Raw genomic sequence first — 21,584 nt, 5'->3', positions numbered from 1 at the left:
GGCAACATTTACCAGGTGTAAGCTAACCACCGACAAAATGAAAAAACACTGACGAGGACGAAGCTGAAGCTGTTACAGAAAAAATAAAGTTTTGTGAGAAATGGAGGTTCGGCGATAACAGCGTTTCAAGAGGCTGGCTACACTACGATGCTGAGGGTGCAGTAATGAGCTGTAATGTATGTCAGCTAAAGAAAAAAAATGTAACAACTCGTTTGTCATCGGTAACAAAACGATGAAGCTGGAGAACATCCATGACCATGAACGCAGCAAGTGTCACATAGCCTGCTATGTTACTGCAAATTACTGTTATGTTTGAAGTACAAATGTTTGAAGTACAAAGTGCAAATGGAATTTTGAGCTCAAAACTTATAATAATATATATATATAATATTTATAATATATAAACTAATTTTGCTTCAAATTTCACTCTGGCTTCTTTAAGCTTGTATTCAACATAATACTGTATTATCTCAATGAAAAGTACTGAAACAAATGTACATGTGACAGAAAAAGGCAATTCATTATTTTGGCTGGTAAAAAATATGCTTGGCCGGTGGCCAAAAACTTAATTTTTAGCCCTGGTTTTAGACACACTGAGTTTAGGAGAATTATTTTTAGAGGTAGACTTAAATCGGCTGAACAGAAAGAGCATTGTGGTGCAATTACCATCTTAGCCTCTTGCCTACTTGTATCAGGCTACTTTTTTGGTTGGATATTCTGCTTCTATTATAACCCTGATACAATAGGTTTGCCAGTTGCCATACCTGTAATTACGTCCTTACTGCCAGCTTCAGTCTGCTCCAACTAACACACATACAAGCAAGACTCCATTCAAAACAGGGACATTTACAGTGTTCTGATGTAAGTGATACAATCCCTGTCTTTATCTCCCTCAGCACCTTGGTGAGTGAGCATTGATAAAGGAAGACCACTCCACTAACAATCATGTGCTTTTCTATCTTCTGAACCGTTTTCTGATCAAACCCAGGCAGCAGGTCAGGTTGCAGCATGATGGTGATAGGCAGTCTGAGGCCAAAGAGGAAGCGAGAAAAACACGGCTTAGACTGCTAATAAAGATAGTAAGGGCCAAGTGTGGGATGTTTTGAGAGGCTGTAGGTGTTTACATTTTAGTCACTGAAGTTGAACTCAACCAATGAAAATTATTTCTGCCTCTACAGCTCTGAATGATGAAGTCAATGCAGGAATGCACTAAGATGCAGTTCCTCTAATGGCCACTGGATGGTGGCGCCAATATCGTCCTTGCACCATGGATGGATTTTACCTATTGGTATCAATACTGCAACAGTAGACTGGGTTGGGACAGAGTTAATGTTAATATCAGAGTCTTGTTCACGAGTGAGGGTAGAGTGAAGTGTGAGATGAATAGGCAGTTTGGTGTGGCGTCTGCAGTGACGCGGGCTCTGTGCCAGACTGTCGTGGTGAAAAGAGAGTTGAGCCAGAAGGCAAAGTTTTCAATTTACTGGTTCATCTACGTCCCAACTCTCACCTATGGCCGAGAGCTGTGGGTAATGACCAAAAGAATGAGATCAAGAATACAAGTGGCTGAAATTATTTTTTCCGAAGGGTAGCTGGGCTCAGCCTCAGAGGCAGAGGAAGGAGCTCAGACATCCAGAGAGACCTCGGAGTAGAGCTGCTGCTTCTTTGTGTCAAAAGTGGCAAGTTGAGGTGGTTCCAGCATCTGATCAGGGAGCCTCCTGGGCACCTCTTATTAGAGGTGTTCCGGGCATGTCCAGCTGGTAGGAGGCTCCGTGGCAGACCCAGAGCACACTGGAGGGATCACCTGGGGAGCAGATCACTGAGCCTTTTTCAACTACCTATTTGCCACCAGCATAAGATACCTTTTATCAAGAACACAAGCAGCCAAAGATGACCATTCGCAGTTTTCTCTGTAGTCACTGTAGCCCTGACATGCAGTTTGTCACATTCTTGAGGACATGTCAGCAAAAGCAAAAGTCTATGGTGAAGCTATGGCATCTGTTTGAAGGCTTTGTAGCTATGCTTTAACCCCTAAGGACACAATAATAAATCAAGACTAAGACTTGAATGATGACATGACTACAAAAGCTCTCAGCCCAGTTGCCAGAAGAAAATGTTGGCATTTTATGTTTCTGCAAACCCCAAATATGTTACCTTTGTACGTTTCATGCATGTTATATCAACGTTTCTAAATTGACGGAATATATGAGATGACTTTGTCGTCAGGAGGTGAAGGGGATGGTGGATGGTGTGACACATAGGCAAGACGTTTGCCAAGTAGCAGACCACTGTTCCAGACCAACAAACAACAAAACCAGTTGTTTTTAGGTGGCCCGTCTCAGTGTTGTAACTAAAGATAATGTCATAAAAAGCGGTTCCTTTTTACCAAGACATCACATCATTTGCTGCCCACAAAATCAGGTATTTTAAGCCCAATCATGATTTTTTCCTAACAATAACCATGATAAGATACAAATATAACAAATCTGTGGTTTGCAGAAATGAACAAGGCCAACATTTATTCTGGTGATTGGGTTGAGGCTCTCACCGTCCCTCTAGAAATACAAAGTCTACCATGATTAAGGTGTCATCAGCTGCTGTGACTTCTTTTAATGTGTGTTTTGTAGAGAAATTTTGAAAACTGTTATTTTGGATTAGATTCTGGTTGACTCGGAACAACAAAGGGCCAATTCATAGTTTCCACATCCGCAAGGGTCCACTTTGTCTGCGTGATGGAACTGTCTTCATCCACCCATGTAGTGAGGGTCCGCACAGACCCTTATGCACACGTCTACGTGCAGCCCTTTTTTAGTGACTGTGCAGACTGTATGCATAGCATGCCTGCTGCCCATGCTCAAGTCTCTTGTTCCACACTACAGTCCAGTCCTAAACACTAAAATGTCCTGATCAAGTTTTTTTGCCCCGATGCTGATCCGAGTCATTTAATATGAAGTATCTGCTAAAACGGAGCCCCGTTCCAATACTTCTATTTTCCTAGATGATACAGTACATTTAATTTCATTCAATTAAAACCATTCCAATGGATATGCTTGAAGATTGAAAAGCTCTGCAATGCAATAAGAAAAAAACCCTGCATCCAAGCTTTTCCTTAAGGTTTATTTACAACACACACAGTGTGTACAGTACACACAACATCTATTGCACATCTGTCCGTCCTGGAAGAGGGATCCATCCTCAGTTGCTCTTCCTGAGGTTTCTACCATTTTTTTCCCTGTTAAAGGTTTTCTTGGGGGGAGTTTTTCCTTACTCACTGTTAGAATCCAAGGACAGAGGGATGTTGTATGCTGTAAAGCCCTCTGAGGCAAATTGTGATTTGTGATATTTGGCTTTAAAAATAAAATTGAATTGAACTGAATCTATTTATTCACAAAGAAGTAAATAGGTCTAAAATAACAAACCCTCCCTTTAATCGTTTTGGCCTTGTTGTTGTCTTGAGGGAAAGTCTCTGAGGAGAAAAGGACAGCGGAGAGTTGGAGACAGCTGCACTCCACATGTTTCTGCATAAAAGCTTTGTAGGGAACATCAAAAATATTACATCAAAAATACTAATACCACAGTGTGTACTCCACTACAAGTTAAAGTCCTGCATTCACAACCTTATTTAAGTTAAAGTACGTAAATATTATCAGCATAATGTACTTAAAAGTACTCATTGTGTAGTAAAATGCTCCCTCTGTGTGTTATTATGAGATATTTTTGAATTAGTAGTAATGCTGCATTAATGTGTATGTTGCATTTTACTAAAATGTCTCCTTTTTCACTATCACAGGAAGGAAGCCCCTCTCTCCAAACATCTCCAGCATCCAGCATGGAGCCATCGTCACCCTCCTCAGATGACCCTCCACCCTCATCCTGCTCACAGCAACCCTCGGTGTCCACTCAGCCATCCCTGCTGCCCTCGGCGTCCACTCAGCCATCCCTGCTGCCCTCGGCGTCCACTCAGCCGTCCCTGCTGCCCTCAGCGTCCACTCAGCCGTCCCCACTGCCCTCGACGTCCACGCCATCCCCGCTGCTGTCCCCGCTGCTGTCCCCGCTGTCCTCTCCTGTGTCACAGATGGGACAGAAAAGGAAGCGCAGGAACCAGGACGAGCTGTTCATGAAGCAGCTGGCTGAGTTTCACGACAAGCGGTTGGAACTGCACCAGAAGTTGGCACAGGACACCAGGGATGAGTGCTCCAGGTTTGGTGAGACTGGCTGATTTTCTCAGGAGGGTGCCTGATGAGAAGCGGCCTGACATCATGTTTAAAGTTCTTCAGCTACTGCATGACAGCGTGAAGCAGCAGTGAACTTTAAGATAAAAGTGCTCTTTCCTTTGTGTGTGTGTTTGTGTGATTTTTTTGGTTGTGGGTTATCTCTTTTGTTAATTTGTTATGTTAATGCACCTTTCTAATTTTGCATCAACGCACCTTTGTTTACTTTTCTTGCACATATACTTAAGTTTATACTTTACAAGTTTCTTTGTTGTTATTGCAATAAAGTCCACTCTGAATCTGATTCTGACTCTGAGAATTTCATGTATTTGTATTTTCATCAATTATTAGGTATATGATAATATATTATCATATATCATAATATATTATCAAATATCATATAATCTATTAAAGCGAAATTTCGGTTTATTTCAACCTGTCTCCTATCGTCCTAAATTTGTTTCAAGTGACTAGTGACATAAAAATAATAGTTAGCATGTTAGCCGTTAGCCTAGATATAGCCGGTGCGCATTAGTAGCATCAGACCTGTTAAAACGTAAGTGAACGGGCATACCTTCAAGTGCAAAGTTAGTCCACTAAACAAGCTTTTTTTCCACAAAGACTGCCTCTTATTATTAGGATAAATGTCAGAGAACATACAGAAAACGACATGTAAACGTGTTGTCTTACCTTACCGGTGTGGTGCCATGTTTGTTTATCCCTCTAGCTCTGCTTTCCAAAGCTCGGCCAAAATATATCTCGCCAGCTCTAGATAAAGTCCAGCTGGATACTAACGTTACTCCAGGTGGAGGTGTCTCGTCCTCGGTCACATCCAGACCTTGAAAATAAGGCTGCAACCAGTCCCATTCCTTACAACAGAAGCATTCCTCACAGGTACACCACCAATCTCCAGAGCTACGCAGCCTTGCAGCAGCCATTCGTCCTCTATCTGTTGCGTCTCTCTCTCTCTCTCTCTCTCTCTCTCTCTCTCTCTCTCTCTCTCTCTCTTCCTCCGTTCTTCAATTTCACGAAGCTCTTCGTCAGTGTATCCTTCCAGCTGTTGCTGCTTGTTCAGGCACGCTATGAGATCGCTGCTTGTTCTTGCGATATTTCGGCCGCGTTTTGGAAAGCAGAGCTATATGATAAACAAACGTGGCAGCACACCGGTAAGGTAAGACAACACGTTTACATGTTGTTTTCTATATGTTCTCTGACATTTATCCTAATGATATGAGGCGGTCTTTGTGGAAAAAAAGCTTGTTTAGTGGACTAACTTTGCACTTGAAGGTATGCCCGTTGACTTACGTTTTAACAGGTCTGACGCTACTAATGCACCCCGGCTGTATCTAGGCTAACGGCTAACATGCTAACTATTATTTTTATGTCACTAGTCACTTGAAACAAATTTAGGACGATGGGAGACAGGCTGAAATAAACCGAAATTTCCCTTTAAAGTGTAAAAATGTAACTCATTAAAACAAGTGAACCCTAATAAACATGAATTATATATGTTTAAATATTCACCTGTTTTAATGCGAGTTACACTTTATACTTGTACATTAATGTACCAGTCTTGCACTGTTTTGGTTCATATAATAGTTTAATATAGTTTCTTTTTTATATACACACACCTATATAGGTATATTAATAGGTTAACTTGTTATATTTGAGTTTTTATTAATGTTGGATTTTTGCCCTTTTGTACTTCCTGCACATTACATTCCCACATTACATGGGAAAAAACTGAAATTTATTCACATTCACATGGTAGTTAAAAATGTACACCATTCTGAAAACCAGGGCTCCAGACTACCTTTTTTCATCATCATCATGAAAAACAATTTTAACCATCCCGAAGTGAATGTGAACCGTGAATGTGAATTTTTCTCTCGTTATCACCTATAGCTGTTGTTAGTGGAATTACAAAAACAATACTAGGATGAGGAAATAAATTGTATTTATTTTGCTCCACTCAAAAGGAATGTTGCACTGGCCTCTGGGAAATAATGATACACAATTTTGAATATTTCATAGATGAAAATATTGACACTATGAAAACATCGAAACATTTATCACTGCACACATTTGGACTTGTTTATTCCCAAAACATCCATTTACAAAACATGATGACAGCAATATGAGCAATTTCAATAATATCATGACTCAGTTTTTCCTCACTGACTCAATGTACTTTCAGTATTCAGAATTTGATCTGTACTAGCCAAGAGTGCCACTGCACACTATGTCGTTCTGCCATGGCACAATTCCCTGCAGTGACTGAAAGAAGGCAGTCAAATCATTGCGGACAGCCTGGGCAGCTCTGGTGGAACGGCTCCTTGACATCTGTGAGGGATCTATGGATCCCACCAGATTTGAGTCCCCTGTTACCAGTCGTCGCCACTCCCCAGGCTCCACTGATCCACCTGAATCCGAGTCTGCAAAGCTTGGTGGTATGTATCTGGTCTCTGGTGTGTTCAGTTTGTCGGTGTAGGCCAGGTAGTTGTGCAGGACAACACATGCCTTTACAACATCCACGGCCTTCTCTGGCAGGAACTCAACATGTCGCCGAAGAATCCTCCACCTTGCCACCATGATTCCAAAGCTGTTTTCAGTAACCCACCTGGCTATGGAAAGACGGTAATTGAAGGTCTGCTTCTCCATGCTAAGATTTGTCCCTGAATAGGAAAGTACACAGTAGAGTATTAATAAAGAGAAGATTGTTGCGTCACAATCATGTGAATTACAAACAAAAGTAAGTGGCCATTACAAAGAAAATTAAGTGTGAAATTAAGTCTGTGCCATACCTGGGAAGGGACGCATGAGATTGCAGTCTAGGGGGAAGGCAGCATCGCCGACAATCACATGGGGGATCTGGACTTCTGTTCCGGGGAGTTTTGCTGGTGCGGGCACATTGAGCTCATGGCAGCATCGAACCAAATTTGCTCTCCTTGAAAATGCCCCCATCGCTTTTCCTTCCATATCCGCCCACGTCCAACATGGTGAAGCGATACCTATCAGAAAGGAATTGAGCATTATTTTAAGTTACTTAATAGTTTGACTGATCTAAAGGATAATAAAACACTAAATATCTGTACCCAATACAACTTTTTTTTATGTAATGTAACCCCTGGGTCTTCTGTTGTTTGCTGTTTTCTTGTATACTGTCTGTATGTTGTTCGTTTTTAATGAAAATAATAAAATAATAATAATAATAATAATAATAATAATAATGAAAAAGCAAATACCTTGCATCGCACGTTGCCATCATAACAATGGAGTGACAACCCTTGTAGCTGAAGTAGTCACTCCCGGAGCGTGGCGGTGCCTTTATGTTGACGTGCTTCCTATGCTTCCTATGCAGTTCGGGAGTTCCACAATCGCCAAAAGTCTGCAGCAATAGCTTCCCACTGGCTAGTTGAAGGGCATGGAAGAAATTCAGGCTGCAGGGCCCTCCATAAAGCTTTGCAGACCTCTGACAGTACAGCAGACACAGTGCTGGAGGACAACTTGTAGCTTGCTGCAACAGCCTGTTGGCTGCCACCAGACGCTAAAATTCTCAAAGTGACTGCAAGTCTCTGGGCAACATCAACAGGCATGGAGTGTGTGACTTGCTGACATTCTAAAGTACCTGCAAGAGCAAACAAGAAAAAAAAGCAAGAAAAGATTTGTAAGCCTGAAAAGTTGTCCAGGAGAAAATGTATACAATGCAAGCACATTTCCACAAGTAAAAGCAAAAAAAATCCCCATGATAAATCAAAATTATGAGATAAAAGGTCATAATTACCTCATAAATATCTTTTTATCTCATAATTTTAACATTTTATCTCATAATTTTGACTTTATCTCTAAACTATAACTTTTCTATTCAACATTTTATCACATAACTTCAACTTTTAAACTCAAATGTCATAATTATGACTCTGCATGGGGATTTTTTATTTTTATTTTACTGGTGGAAATGGGCTTCCATACTATTTCTTTATTTTATTTATTTATTTAGTTAGTTTAGGGACATGTGCTTGCATTGATCATTTACAAGAAACGAGAAGATGGGCACACCAGATTTAGCAGAAAGCTAATTTCCATCTCGTTAGTCCTACATAAAACATTAAATACACATCACGTAATAAAACAATGGTAACAAGACATCTGAAATAAGTATCATATGAATTTGAGACTGCTCTATGCCTGAAATCAGGCATGATGCCTGAGAACTATAGTTACCTGAAGTGCATTTCTTCGTCCAGGTCTCATAGAGGTCGAACAAGCACTGAAAATTCGCCCGTATTCTGCCTCGATTGGTTCAGTGGGTGCACATCACATCTCCTACTTCTCCTCCTCCTTCTTCTGTTGCGATGTAGATGTTGCAGTATTAACATTCTTCGACATCCAACAACTCCAGCTCCAGCAAGATTCTCTCTCTCTCTCGGTCACCATTGTTCACTGTGACCGGAAAAAACGGAAGCTAAACAAAGAATCAACTAGAGACGACGATAACCATTCAGGAAAGGAACGCAGCCCCCTACCGCTCTGGCGGTGAATTGCACCGCGACGAACTGGAGTGACGGAGAAGTTTGAAGGGTTCACGACGGCGTCACGGCAATGACGTAGCTAGGTCATTGATTTAACGCAGGACCATAAATCAGGCTTAAGAGAGCATCTGGGCTGTTCCAGGCCCAGCAGAAAAGAGGAAGACTCTGAGAGAATGCAGGACTTATCTTAGAGTTTCTTACAGTGAGATCACAGAGGGGCATGTAACTGTAACAGTACTGTCCAATCAAGTTTGACGACTGGTCTCACTGGGAGGTGTGAGGTGACCCCCTGTGGAGATGAGTGTCAAATAGCTGTCTTTGTTTAAATAACAAAGAGCATGCAGGGGAGAAAAGCCATCACATGTCCAGTTTAGATTTTAACAAATAACAAATGATCTGTGGTCCTGTGAATCCCAACAGCTTCACAAGTAAAAACATCTACATGATAGCTGAAGTTAAACAAAGAATTGGATCCTCTATATATAGCTCGATATAGCGGATCCCAGTCAGTCAAAAAATGCCTTGATTGGCCCCGATTGGGCATCCCTACAAAACACTGCTGTCAAGCCATCCACAGCCACCTCACCTCAGTGAAATTACTTTTGGATGTTTGACTGACATTCACCCTAGATCCAGCAGCATTTGCCCCTTTTCAACCAACATTTCCAGGAACTTTTATTACCAGGAATTCATTTACCTGGGTAAAAGAATTCCTGGTAATCTGTGTGGTTTGCGTTTCCACCGTACCTCAAAGTTCCGGAAAATGTATTCAAATCAGGCGCATGACATAGATGATTCCACGTGTGCCCTATATTTGGCTCCGCCAGCTTCTTGGCTGGTGACATAGTGCTGGTGTAGAGAGTAAGGGCTGTTTGTCTCAGCCAACAGCTAAGTTTAAAAGTATTTTAAGATAAGTGTCAAACTAAGTTACTCTACAAACAGACAGCTGTCATTTGAGCTTGTTAGTAACAATTCATTATCAGCCAAACTAGCGTGCTGTCCTTATGTAAGACATAACATTAGTGACGGTGGATGAAAGACTGTGGACGGGGCATATTCAATAACGCTGTCTACTGTACATGTTTACGTGTTCATGTTTGCAGAACACATGTATTGATAAAGTATTGGCTTCTGACTCGCTAAGGTTTAATTTCACTTACAGTAACAAGTGTAGCTGCCGTCAACTCGAGTAATTTTTGAGTTATCTTCACTTCTTTCCACCGCGGCTGCTCGGCTGTTCACTGGTTACTGTGTCGTGTATGTAGCAAGTACACAGGCTAAATTATGGTGATATGGTATGATTATTATATTAGTATTAAGCTAGCTTTTGGGCCTAGGTCTACAGAAGACAGGTTCGATTCTTAGAGGTAGTGGTACAATAAAACACAACAAACAGCACTTCAGATGCGGTTGGTACCATATATTAATGCGTGACAATACATACAGTGACCCCAATATTTACAGTCTGCAGAGTACATGAATTAAATAGAAAAGTGCACTTGACACGTCTGATGCATCAACAACATTCAAATCAAAACCAGTCTCAGTTGTAGCCAATATGGCAGCCGTTCCACACACGATGTTGCGTATCGCAAAGGCACAGAATTCATAGAGGATGAGGCGCTCAAAACAGTCCAGCATGTGCGTCGCAAAGGTAGAGTCCAATATGTCAACTGTCCATGGGCTAGAAGCCTCAAAGTGCGAGTGCGTGTGTGTGTGTGTGGGTGTAAGAGAAGGTGAGGGGGGAACAAGGCTGCCAGAGCCTCCTACCAGACCAGGAGAGCTCTTAACTGGGATTGCTTGGCTCCAAGCCAGTGTCTTAGCTCGCCATCGATTCGATTCTGCGTCCGTACAAGCACCTAGCCTGTATAATGTAAACAGGACCATATTTCAATAAAACATTTCACTAACTAGTTATATTCAGTGTACACCATAATTAATACATAATTCAATACGTCATGAGCAACAATAGAATAACCATCTCTCAATAAAGAGATTGGTTTAAACACCTTAACATCAATCCACTTCATAAATAAGCATGACAAATCTTCCCAAATTAGTGTCACTCATTTCTTAAATAATATGTCAACATTCACAAAATTATTCACAAATCAAAGTAAACATTCTATAATTGTGCTGTAGTGGCACATCAATCTTATGACACTCATTACTATGGATTCAAAAGCCAGCATTAGCATTTAGAAGCTAGGTGTGCCGTAGCCAGTCCATATAAATGCATTGACATGTGCTAACGCTAACAACAAACAGGCAGACTCACCAATTCCAGAATATATCCAACGCACCACACGACCAACTTATCCCTCCCCGACGCTGGTTGATGTCTAAAAGGGTTGAATGATCTAACAGCGGCATTTAGAATGATATAACCAAGAATTTATGAGTGAAAATAGTATTTGTTTGTAGCGACCGACCTGTAGCAGTTGCTCCGCATGCTTCCCCTCACCTTCTGAATGAGAGACGGAGCAGACAGCTTGTAACAGGCGCTACGAGCGACGCGATTGGACAGCCGCGGCCTCCCAGGTACGTACGTGACGACGCAACACTACGTGACCGGAACTTACGCACTCATATGGCAGACTTTGTTATATTAATAATGAACATAACATAACATAAAATAACCATTAAATAACGGACGTCCTCCTTGGATTAAATAGATTTTCATCCCGGTTACATGTACACGTGTGTGTGTATGTGTGTGTGTGTGTGTGTGGATGTGTGTGTATGTGGAGGAGTTCAGCACTGGCACAATTTCGGGGGAAACACACTGAGGTTTTTCAAAATGCCAGGTAAATGATAAAAGTTCCTGCAGTGGAAAAGGGGCTAATAAATGTTTAGTTTGACTTTCACCCAAAGTCAGGAGTACAAAGACGGTTAAGTCCACCCTCTCAGCCTTCTTTTTTACTGCATGGACACGGATAGTGTGTTCCGGGCGATAGAAGCTGACTAGTGCTTTTTGGGGGGTATCGGGCTTGGTCAGGCTTAGGCTCGGTATTTTATGTGATGATCTCAGATGGGCCGGGTTCAGGCTTCAACTCACATGGGTCAGTTTGTTTCCAGCTGTAATTGTTTCAGACTGCAGAGAACTCTACTAAAACAGAACTGCGAGCATGTCCACTTGACTGCAGCTGTCTGAAGGCATTCAATGCGGAGGGTATGTCCGAGCCTTTATCTTACGAGGGCAAGTGACCAAGTCAAACAGCAGGATCCAAATTCGTCCATCTTCTGGAACTGCTTTATTTTTGACAATGACTAAAACTATACATTTACACCTCTACTTTAAACTGCATGTACAAATTAGGGAGTCTTCAGCAACAAAGACTCAAAATTCCTATCCAATATTTAGTGAGTCCTGGTGGTCTAGAGGTGTAAGACACTGACCGCATAATTGCAAATTGTTTACTTCCACTGTGTGGGACACTACTAACTCTCCATGAGCACTGAGGACTGTTCATTAGGTGCGCTGTTGGAATATATATTCCATTAAGTTAATCATTGCATCCCGCTCTCAGAGTGCAGGGCGTACTCTGAGTACAGACGGATCAGCAGAACACCAGGCACAGTGTAAGTGAAATCTAACCGTTCCCCGCCCTCGTTCTAAAAATTTGCTTTCACTCACCTCTGAAGCTACTGCTCATCTTGCCCATCGATCTGATCTGATCAGCTCTAATCAGATGATCTTATCAATTATCAACCCAGCGACTCAAACTCCACAGTCTGCTGCTGAGAAAAGAAAAACTAATGACGAGTTCTGCCTGCAATGCATTCACAGACCCAAAAACCTTTTAAATTTTTTTTAGAAACACAAGGGGATATATATGTGTGATATATATGTGTGTGTGTGTGTGTGTGTGTATATATATATATGTATGTGTATATGAAAATATATACATATATATATATATATATACATATATATGAATATATATATATATATATATATATATATATCTATACACACATATACATCATACTTGATTTTGTCACAGGCGGCATGCAACAATACACCTCAGTGGAAACAGTATATGAAACCTAACGCATCTGCAAAAGTGGAGGAGAGATGAGCAGTGATCCATGATCACAACTGTTCAACTGTGAGAATTAAACACTCACCCCTCTTGGAGCCTCTTAGAGCCACAAGGTCAAGGATAAGCACCTTTCTCCTCAACCCTGCAGCTTCCTGAAGGAGCAAGACGAGAGAAAAACAGAATAAATGACAGCAACAGAGTCAGACAGCAGGAGAGGAAGAAGGAAATTAAATATTGAAACGGGTTAAAGGGCCAGTGTGTAAAATGGGTGGAAAACAGTGACATCAATGGTCAAATTCTAGATTGCAGGGCTCACTCGCTCACCCCTCCCGTCGGGTATATGACGGTGGCCTCGTAGGGACAAAAAGCCTTGCGCACGTGTTTTTCAGGAGTAGGTCTATCTAGCGACAAGGTGAATGTTTATTTAGAAATCTAAGCCATGTTACGATATTGTAATGAATCCCTCACGAGCAGGAGACCAGAGGAGCGTTCGGGAAAAAGGCCAGTTTATTTGAGCACTCCAGAAACTCCTGTAACACTCCAGGGGGTAAAAGACTCCGTCCCAAACTCTGACTCTTCTGGCGTAACACACACACTCCATAACTTTACACACATACTCGTTTACCATGCCGAGTGGGGACCCCCCTCCCCTCTCTGCTCCACCAACCTCAAGCCCGCACACTGACTGACAGCGTAGCCGGTAAACAAAGCTCAGCTGTTTATTTAGCCTAGCGATCTCTCCGGACTATAGTAGCTGCAATGGACGACTTTGAACGCGATTTTGAAGAGTTTCTTGTAGCGGACACAGACCCAGAGCCATACCTGTTTGAGCTGGAGCATACAGATGAGGAACTCCATATATTTGATGCTGAGCGGGCAAGAAGAGAGGCTAAATGCACAGAATGGGATTTGGTGCTACTGCTACCATCGCTGGGGAGATATATCATCAGGAGGAAAAGCATTGCAGAGAGTGCATCACAAGGAGTGAAGTTGCGTCTTCTTTTCCTCGCATATGACGGTTCGGGTTCATTCTCTCCTGTTGCGTGGTAAGTGTGGTCCATTCGCAAACTTTATAACTTAAAAAACTTTTCACTACTCTCTGTCGATGAACTACTAACACTCTCTGCTGTTTCCTCCTCCTTCTTCCTTCCGCTGTCTTCGTTGGTTCATTTATACACGCGAAACGCGTTCTCTGGCTGGTTGGATTGTCCGCTCGGGCTGCCTTACATACATGGTGGCGCAAGATGGCGACCTCTCTAAAGCAAGGCCCTTGCTATATATATATATAAAAGCATAATTATAAGGCTACGAAAACCAAACGAATTTTATTTTATAGCGATTATACACTTGTATAGACATATTAATGGGTAGAATATTCAGATTCAGATTCAGATTTGACAATAAACCATGCCAAATATTACACACTGGCCCTTTAAGTGGTAGAGTATGTTTTCAAAGGCAGCTGCTGAAGTAAGTTGATGTTTAGGGGTTTCACCACAAGATGTCCCCAGACACTGAAAATAAAAAGGCTAACTTACCTTTAAAGGAATACTCCGAGGATTTGGGAGTTATGCCCTTTCTCTATCATTTTCATATTGAGACAACATGATCGATATCTTTTTTGTGTCTGTACGTCCAGTGGCTGGGTTGCAGCTTTGCTTAGCGAATACAGTTGAAGTCTATAGGGGGTCAGTAGGTTACTCGGTAAAAGTGAACAAATAAACGTTACAGAAACCCTGAAGCTGGTATTTCTACACGTGCATTTAAAATAAACACGTTTAAACATTAATTCGAAAAACGAGAGTCCTTTTTAGTCATTTTAGAAGAAGTTTGATACACATAACTATAGTGTGTTTACGCATGTGACCAAAAGTTCATCTGTGCGACCTCAAATATATAATTGGGAGCACTGGTGTGAGTGTAAATAATTCTTCTGGTGCGACTATTTTTCCCCCGAGTCGAATGTGTCATTCACAAGTAATTGTAATCAAGGTAAAAGCTTCACTTAATCGTGATATTGATTTTAAGTAATATCGGCCAGACCTAACTGAAATATTGAGTGACTCAGCGAATCAACAGCATGTAGGCTATAATTTATTTAGTAATTATTTCCCTTGGACCCCCCTCCAGTCTACACTTCCTCGCCTTTCTCTTACAAATGAGAAACCCAAGTTAACCACAATATATTTTGGTAGTTGAATGAATTTTTAAAGAAGTGTTGTAAAATGTGTACTCAATGTTTATATGTTTTTTAGATATATAATTAAATGCTCAAACAACAACAAAAAGTTATGTTAAACTGACATAGAATTTCTGTCAGACAAGGGTCATGTCAGGCATTTACTCTGCATCTGGTGTACCTTTTATTTTACTGTGTTGTACTAAAGTAAAAGTGCAAGCTGTAATTAATCAATCAAAACAAGACATTTAAAGATGTTTCTGAGATTTTTGTGAACTGCTAGTGGCCACTTTCATTATTATCTGACATTTTATCTGCAAAACAAAGTTGGAAGTGAGAATGTGTGAGATTTAAACAATTGCCAGATTAATCAATAATAAAAATCAATGTTAATTACAGCCCTAGTATTCAGAAAACAATAAGTCATCATTGCGCACAGCTGACAACAACATGATAAACAATCAATGAACGACCAAAGACAGAACAATGACAATAACAACATCATCAAGAAGGACACAGAATAAAAACAAAGTAATAAAAAAAACAATTAAGCTTCAAGCAGTGATAAATAGGCCTATGCATCTTTGCACAGGGCAGGGGTGCTGTCAGGATGCTGACTCACGTGGCTGTGCACTTCCGCAACTGTCGAAGACTTATGTTGTTTCCTGCATGCAGTGCTGCCGCTAGAAATTACATATTGGGAATTGTGAACCACTTTCAGTATCCAGTATGTGGAGTTTGAGAACACACACCAATAATACATTATGTTGCTGTATACTGTGTATACCACACCATCTAAAATTCATGTAAAACAATTATCTTTGTCACTTAAGGCTGACTTCCTTTGTCAGTAGATGGGGCTGTGACTGTAAGTCATTATGGTGCTGTGGATGTCTTCAGGCCTGGACTCTTATCCAGCTTGTGAAAACTGGGGCCGACTAGACTGTGCAAAGTCAAGTTACAACAGCTTCCTGTGTTATGTTGGAACATTGCAATTCACAATGTTGCCATGGCAACACTGTCGATGAAAACTTACAATCTTCACAATTAAGCATCATCAAGGGCTTAAGCCTTTTATAAACAAGTCTGAAGTGGACTGGTCAACTTGCAAGGAGGAGTGCATTAAAGTATAAACCATGCCAGAGGAGTACATTAAAGTATAAAACATGCCATTACCTGTTGCTAGTAGGCTGCTCTCTTACCATAACTCAACATTGGCACGTTGTGGTGGGGATTTTTATCAAGCATGAGAAATTTGGGGCAGATTGGATCATGTATGCTTAGAAACAACATGTAAAAATGCTGCCACGTCTCGACAATGTTGTTAAATGAAAACTCAAGCTTTTGATAACTTTCCATCATTAAGGTCGTAAAACTGTACTGCCAAAACCTGAATTCCATTGAGTTATATCATGTAGAGTTTGTCAAAGTACAGCACCTGTAAATGGCGAAAAATGCCCTAAAATACTCAGTAATTTCAAAATAGCTGACGTCCTGGGTCGATCAATCAATCAATCAATCATTTATTTGTCACATGGAATTATACAAGGACCAACTCTATGAACTAGAACTAAAACTATGAACCAAAAAAGCACAGTCTATCCCGAGTGAGACAAACTGCTTGATCCCCGTCTCCAGTGTACCAGCAGTGAACCTGCAGAACCGAATCAGTGAAAAAACACACTGGGCTACACAGCCTCTCTACCTGAGCAGCTGAAGCTGCGGCTCACACCCTCGGCACACACACACACACAAACACAGACAGTGCTTCTGCATGCCAGCCAAACGTGTGCGCAACTGTGAGAAATAAATATGTGAGGTGTACACTGCTTTTTTATCTTTTTTTAAAATTTTTCTTTATTTCTTTCTGTCAGTGACATACACTCCTAACACAGGACGGGTTGTTTTTATTGACTGAGTTGATTATTAAGCCATAGTGATGCGCGGATCGGTTCTGATAGCACCCGAATCAGCATGTACGCATCCATCATCCAGCCGCACCCGTCTGCAGCTGCACGGACATTTCCACCGTTCTGTGTAGGCTAAGTTACTGTAGCGACCCTGCAGTAAGTGTTTGGTTATAATGTCAATGTTCTGTGAGTTAATGGCATGTTTGGGATTGAATGGTAGGGGGGCGGGGTGCGAGTGTGACGGGGATGAGAGCTGTGTGAGTGTGCGTGCTGGTGTGTGTATGAGTGAGCTGGAGGAGAGAGCAGCAGTGCACAGTTGGAGTTACAGCTAACGTGTTTTTGTTTGTTGGTTGTTTTGGCGTATAACTGCGTCATCCTTCCCACATGTCCTGGCGGACGCTACATTACCTTTTAAATTATGTGGAGCAGCGCCAGCTTTACAGGTGATTTATTCTTTAACAATTAACTTCAAATATTTAAAGTTAGTCCTTAAAATTGCTTTCAGTAATGTAAACATTTCCATGCGCGCAGTAATGTCACTGTAGCAAATACTGTGGGACATTTACACAATGTGAAGAGTGCTGGACCGGAAGTGTCGCACAAAAACCGGAAGCTGGCTGCATTCTGTTTTGCCTCCGTAGCTGTGTTTGAAACCGTCCACTCACTCACTCACTCACTCACTCACTCACTCACTATTTCGTGTTTACTATATAGTGCACTACATGGGGAACGACTGAACAAGATTTCGGACACTAACTGAAATTTTTTCTTCTTCTTCTCCTCTGGCAAAAGACGACAGCATTGCATTGTGGTATACGGGAATAAAATGTAGGGTACATCGTTTGTTCACTCACATTTGCTGTGCATTGTGGGTATTTTATAGTCCACTATATAGTGAAGGAAATTAACCACGGAGAATTCGAACAACACTACAAAGTGGCGAACACACTATATAGTGCACTGTATCCGTGATAGGGAACGATTTCGAACACAGCTCCTGTTTCCATGAAAAATAAGGTGAAAAGGGCAGGCGGGAGAGGCAGTGGCTGGGTCCAGCAAATCCTGGACTTTGACACGGGAGCCTGCCGTTTGCTTCCCTTAATGCCAAACCAAGATGTTTTTTTATAAACCTAACCATTTGCTTTTGTTGCCTAAACATAACCACATACTTTTGTTGAAGTCCTGGCATTGGTAGCGTGTCCTGGAACATCAGCAGCAGATGCAGAAGGCTACCTAGTGTGTAATATGTAGATGTGAAAAACATTTGATAATATGTGTTATCATATTAATGGGCTTTATGTAATGGGATGATCTATGAGCAGCTCTAGGGGAAAGTGGAAATGAGATGAAGGGGCAGGAGCTGGGATTGTTAAGAAAGACAAATGCTTAAAGGGCCAGTGTGTAATATTTGGCATGATTTATTGTCAAATCTGAATCTGAATCTGAATATTCTACCCATTAATATGTTTATACAAGCGTATAATCGCTATAAAATAAAATTCGTTTGGTTTTCGTAGCCTTATAATTATGCTTTTATATATATATATATATATATATATATATATATATATATATATATATATATATATATATATATATATATATATACATACATATATATATATACAGTACAGGCCAAAAGTTTGGACACACCTTCTCATTCAATGCGTTTTCTTTATTTTCATGACTATTTACATTGTAGATTCTCACTGAAAGCATCAAAACTATGAATGAACACATGTGGAGTTATGTACTTAACAAAAAAAGGTGAAATAACTGAAAACATGTTTTATATTCTAGTTTCTTCAAAATAGCCACCCTTTGCTCTGATTACTGCTTTGCACACTCTTGGCATTCTCTTGATGAGCTTCAAGAGGTAGTCACCTGAAATGGTTTCCACTTCACAGGTGTGCCTTATCAGGATTAATTAGTGGAATTTCTTGCTTTAGCAATGGGGTTGGGACCATCAGTTGTGTTGTGCAGAAGTCAGGTTAATACACAGCCGACAGCCCTATTGGACAACTGTTAAAATTCATATTATGGCAAGAACCAATCAGCTAACTAAAGAAAAACAAGTGGCCATCATTACTTTAAGAAATGAAGGTCAGTCAGTCCGGAAAATTGCAAAAACTTTAAATGTGTCCCCAAATGGAGTCACAAAAACCATCAAGCGCTACAACGAAACTGGCACACATGAGGACCGACCCAGGAAAGGAAGACCAAGAGTCACCTCTGCTTCTGAGGATAAGTTCATCCGAGTCCCCAGCCTCAGAAATTGCAAGTTAACAGCAGCTCAGATCAGAGACCAGATGAATGCCACACAGAGTTCTAGCAGCAGACCCATCTCTAGAACAACTGTTAAGAGGAGACTGCGCGAATCAGGCCTTCATGGTCAAATAGCTGCTAGGAAACCACTGCTAAGGAGAGGCAACAAGCAGAAGAGATTTGTTTGGGCCAAGAAACACAAGGAATGGACATTAGACCAGTGGAAATCTGTGCTTTGGTCTGATGAGTCCAAATTTGAGATCTTTGGTTCCAACCGCGTGTCTTTGTGAGACGCAGAAAAGGTGAACGGATGGATTCCACATGCCTGGTTCCCACTGTGAAGCATGGAGGAGGAGGTGTGATGGTGTGGGGGTGTTTTGCTGGTGACACTGTTGGGGATTTATTCAAAATTGAAGGCACACTGAACCAGCATGGCTACCACAGCATCCTGCAGCGACATGCCATCCCATCCGGTTTGCGTTTAGTTGGACGATCATTTATTTTTCAACAGGACAATGACCCCAAACACACCTCCAGGCTGTGTAAGGGCTATTTGACCAAGAAGGAGAGTGATGGAGTGCTGCAGCAGATGACCTGGCCTCCACAGTCACTGGACCTGAACCCAATCGAGATGGTTTGGGGTGAGCTGGACCGCAGAGTGAAGGCAAAGGGGCCAACAAGTGCTAAACACCTCTGGGAACTTCTTCAAGACTGTTGGAAAACCATTTCAATTACCTCTTGAAGCTCATCGAGAGAATGCCAAAAGAAGCAGTAATCAGAGCAAAGGGTGGCTATTTTGAAGAAACTAGAATATAAAACATGTTTTCAGTTATTTCACCTTTTTTTGTTAAGTACATAACTCCACGTGTTCATTCATAGTTTTGATGCCTTCAGTGAGAATCTACAATGCATTGAATGAGAAGGTGTGTCCAAACTTTTGGCCTGTACTGTATACATACATATATATATATAGAGAGAGAGAGAGAGAGAGAGAGAATGAACCCGAACCGTCATCTGCGAGGAAAAGAAGATGCAACTTCACTCCTTGTGATGCACTCTCTGCAGCGCTTTTCCTCCTGATGATATATCTCCCCAGCGATGGTAGCAGTAGCACCGAATCCCATTCTGTGCATTTAGCCTCTCTTCTCGCCCGCTCAGCATCAAACACATGGAGTTCCTCATCTGTATGCTCCAGCTCAAACAGGTATGGCTCTGGGTCTGTGTCCGCTACAAGAAACTCTTCAAAATCGCGTTCAAAGTCGTCCATTGCAGCTACTATAGTCCGGAGAGATCGCTAGGCTAAATAAACAGCTGAGCTCTGTTTACCGGCTACGCTGTCAGTCAGTGTGCGGGCTTGAGGTTGGTGGAGCAGAGAGGGGAGGGGGGTCCCCACTCGGCATGGTAAACGAGTATGTGTGTAAAGTTATGGAGCGTGTGTGTTACGCCAGAAGAGTCAGAGTTTGGGACGGAGTCTTTTACCCCCTGGAGTGTTACCGGAGTTTCTGGAGTGCTCAAATAAACTGGCCTTTTTCCCGAACGCTCCTCTGGTCTCCTGCTCGTGAGGGATTCATTACAATATCGTAACATGGCTTAGATTTCTAAATAAACATTCACCTCGTTGCTAGATAGACCTACTCCTGAAAAACTCGTGCGCAAGGCTTTTTGTCCCTACGAGGCCACCGTCATATACCCGACGGGAGGGGTGAGTGAGTGAGCCCTGCAATCTAGAATTTGACCATTGATGTCACTGTTTTCAACCCATTTTACACACTGGCCCTTTAAAACACAGCAAGTACACACAATAAACCGTCTGAAACCTATAGATGTAATACATTTGTCAATAAACTGTCCTTTGTTGTCAGCAGAGGCTGTTCAGGATAGCACAGCCTAACGTTACCTTTATGTCAAAAATGGCTGAGTTGAAATGGCAACACTTCTCTGAACCGTTTTATACATATAACTCGCTTCATTGAACTTAAAAGGCTCTAAGTAGTCCTAAATAAGCTTTCTGTAGATATTCGGTCCTTCAGTGCAGCAGTTCAGGCGCCCTTAACGTGTCTCTGTGTTCAAGGAAACGTTTGTGAAATGGCAGCAGAGGCAGGGTGGAAACCTGCCGGCTAGACGAGATGCGTTCCCGTGTAACCATAAATGTAGGAATTGTGTTGCATTGACGACCGACAACGTAGCACTTAAAGTGCAAATTGCAAGTGTATATTCTTCTCACTCTGTCGTTTCAGACTTCAGTTACCCTGTATCTCGCCTGAATTACTACGCTAAAGCAGCTAAAATACACATTCTAGAAACACTTAAAATCGTATACCACATTCGGTTGACCCAGTTTACAATTTCACAGTAACTACTACATGATGTTTCCACTGCTGAATTTACATTAAACCTGTGAGGTTGGAGCTTGCGAAGAGTCCCTGAAGGCAGCAAGGCCATCT

General features: G+C 41.6%; 2 protein-coding genes across 4 annotated transcripts; one reads left to right on the top strand and one right to left on the bottom strand.

Moving 5' to 3' along the window:
- Positions 1-353: 353 nt before the first annotated feature.
- Positions 354-4,565, top strand: LOC125883030 (uncharacterized). Its single transcript, XM_049567145.1, has 2 exons — positions 354-861; positions 3,788-4,565. The coding sequence occupies exon 2, from the start codon at positions 3,827-3,829 to the stop codon at positions 4,214-4,216; it is 390 nt and encodes a 129-aa protein (XP_049423102.1). The 5' UTR covers positions 354-861; positions 3,788-3,826; the 3' UTR covers positions 4,217-4,565.
- Positions 4,566-6,090: 1,525 nt separating this feature from the next.
- On the bottom strand, positions 6,091-21,512 carry LOC125883021 (uncharacterized). Of its 3 annotated transcripts, XM_049567130.1 has the most exons (7): positions 21,038-21,512; positions 12,872-12,938; positions 12,378-12,481; positions 8,433-8,651; positions 7,454-7,836; positions 7,013-7,219; positions 6,091-6,883 (listed from the first exon to the last, which is right to left on the bottom strand). In XM_049567130.1, exons 5-7 carry the CDS (start codon positions 7,458-7,460, stop codon positions 6,426-6,428), a joined length of 672 nt encoding a protein of 223 aa, XP_049423087.1. In that variant the 5' UTR covers positions 7,461-7,836; positions 8,433-8,651; positions 12,378-12,481; positions 12,872-12,938; positions 21,038-21,512; the 3' UTR covers positions 6,091-6,425. The 3 variants fall into 3 exon arrangements, with proteins under 3 accessions (XP_049423087.1, XP_049423086.1, XP_049423085.1); XM_049567129.1 differs by lacking the exon at positions 12,378-12,481 and having other exon boundaries at positions 8,433-10,604; XM_049567128.1 differs by lacking the exons at positions 12,872-12,938; positions 21,038-21,512 and having other exon boundaries at positions 8,433-10,604; positions 11,019-12,590.
- Between the last annotated feature and the right edge of the window lie 72 nt (positions 21,513-21,584).

The sequence above is a fragment of the Epinephelus fuscoguttatus genome, linkage group LG22 (assembly GCF_011397635.1).
Source record: "Epinephelus fuscoguttatus linkage group LG22, E.fuscoguttatus.final_Chr_v1".
Lineage (NCBI taxonomy): Eukaryota > Metazoa > Chordata > Actinopteri > Perciformes > Serranidae > Epinephelus > Epinephelus fuscoguttatus.
The sequence above is the reverse complement of the archived record's forward strand: the minus strand, read 5'-3'. Positions and strand labels throughout refer to the sequence as shown.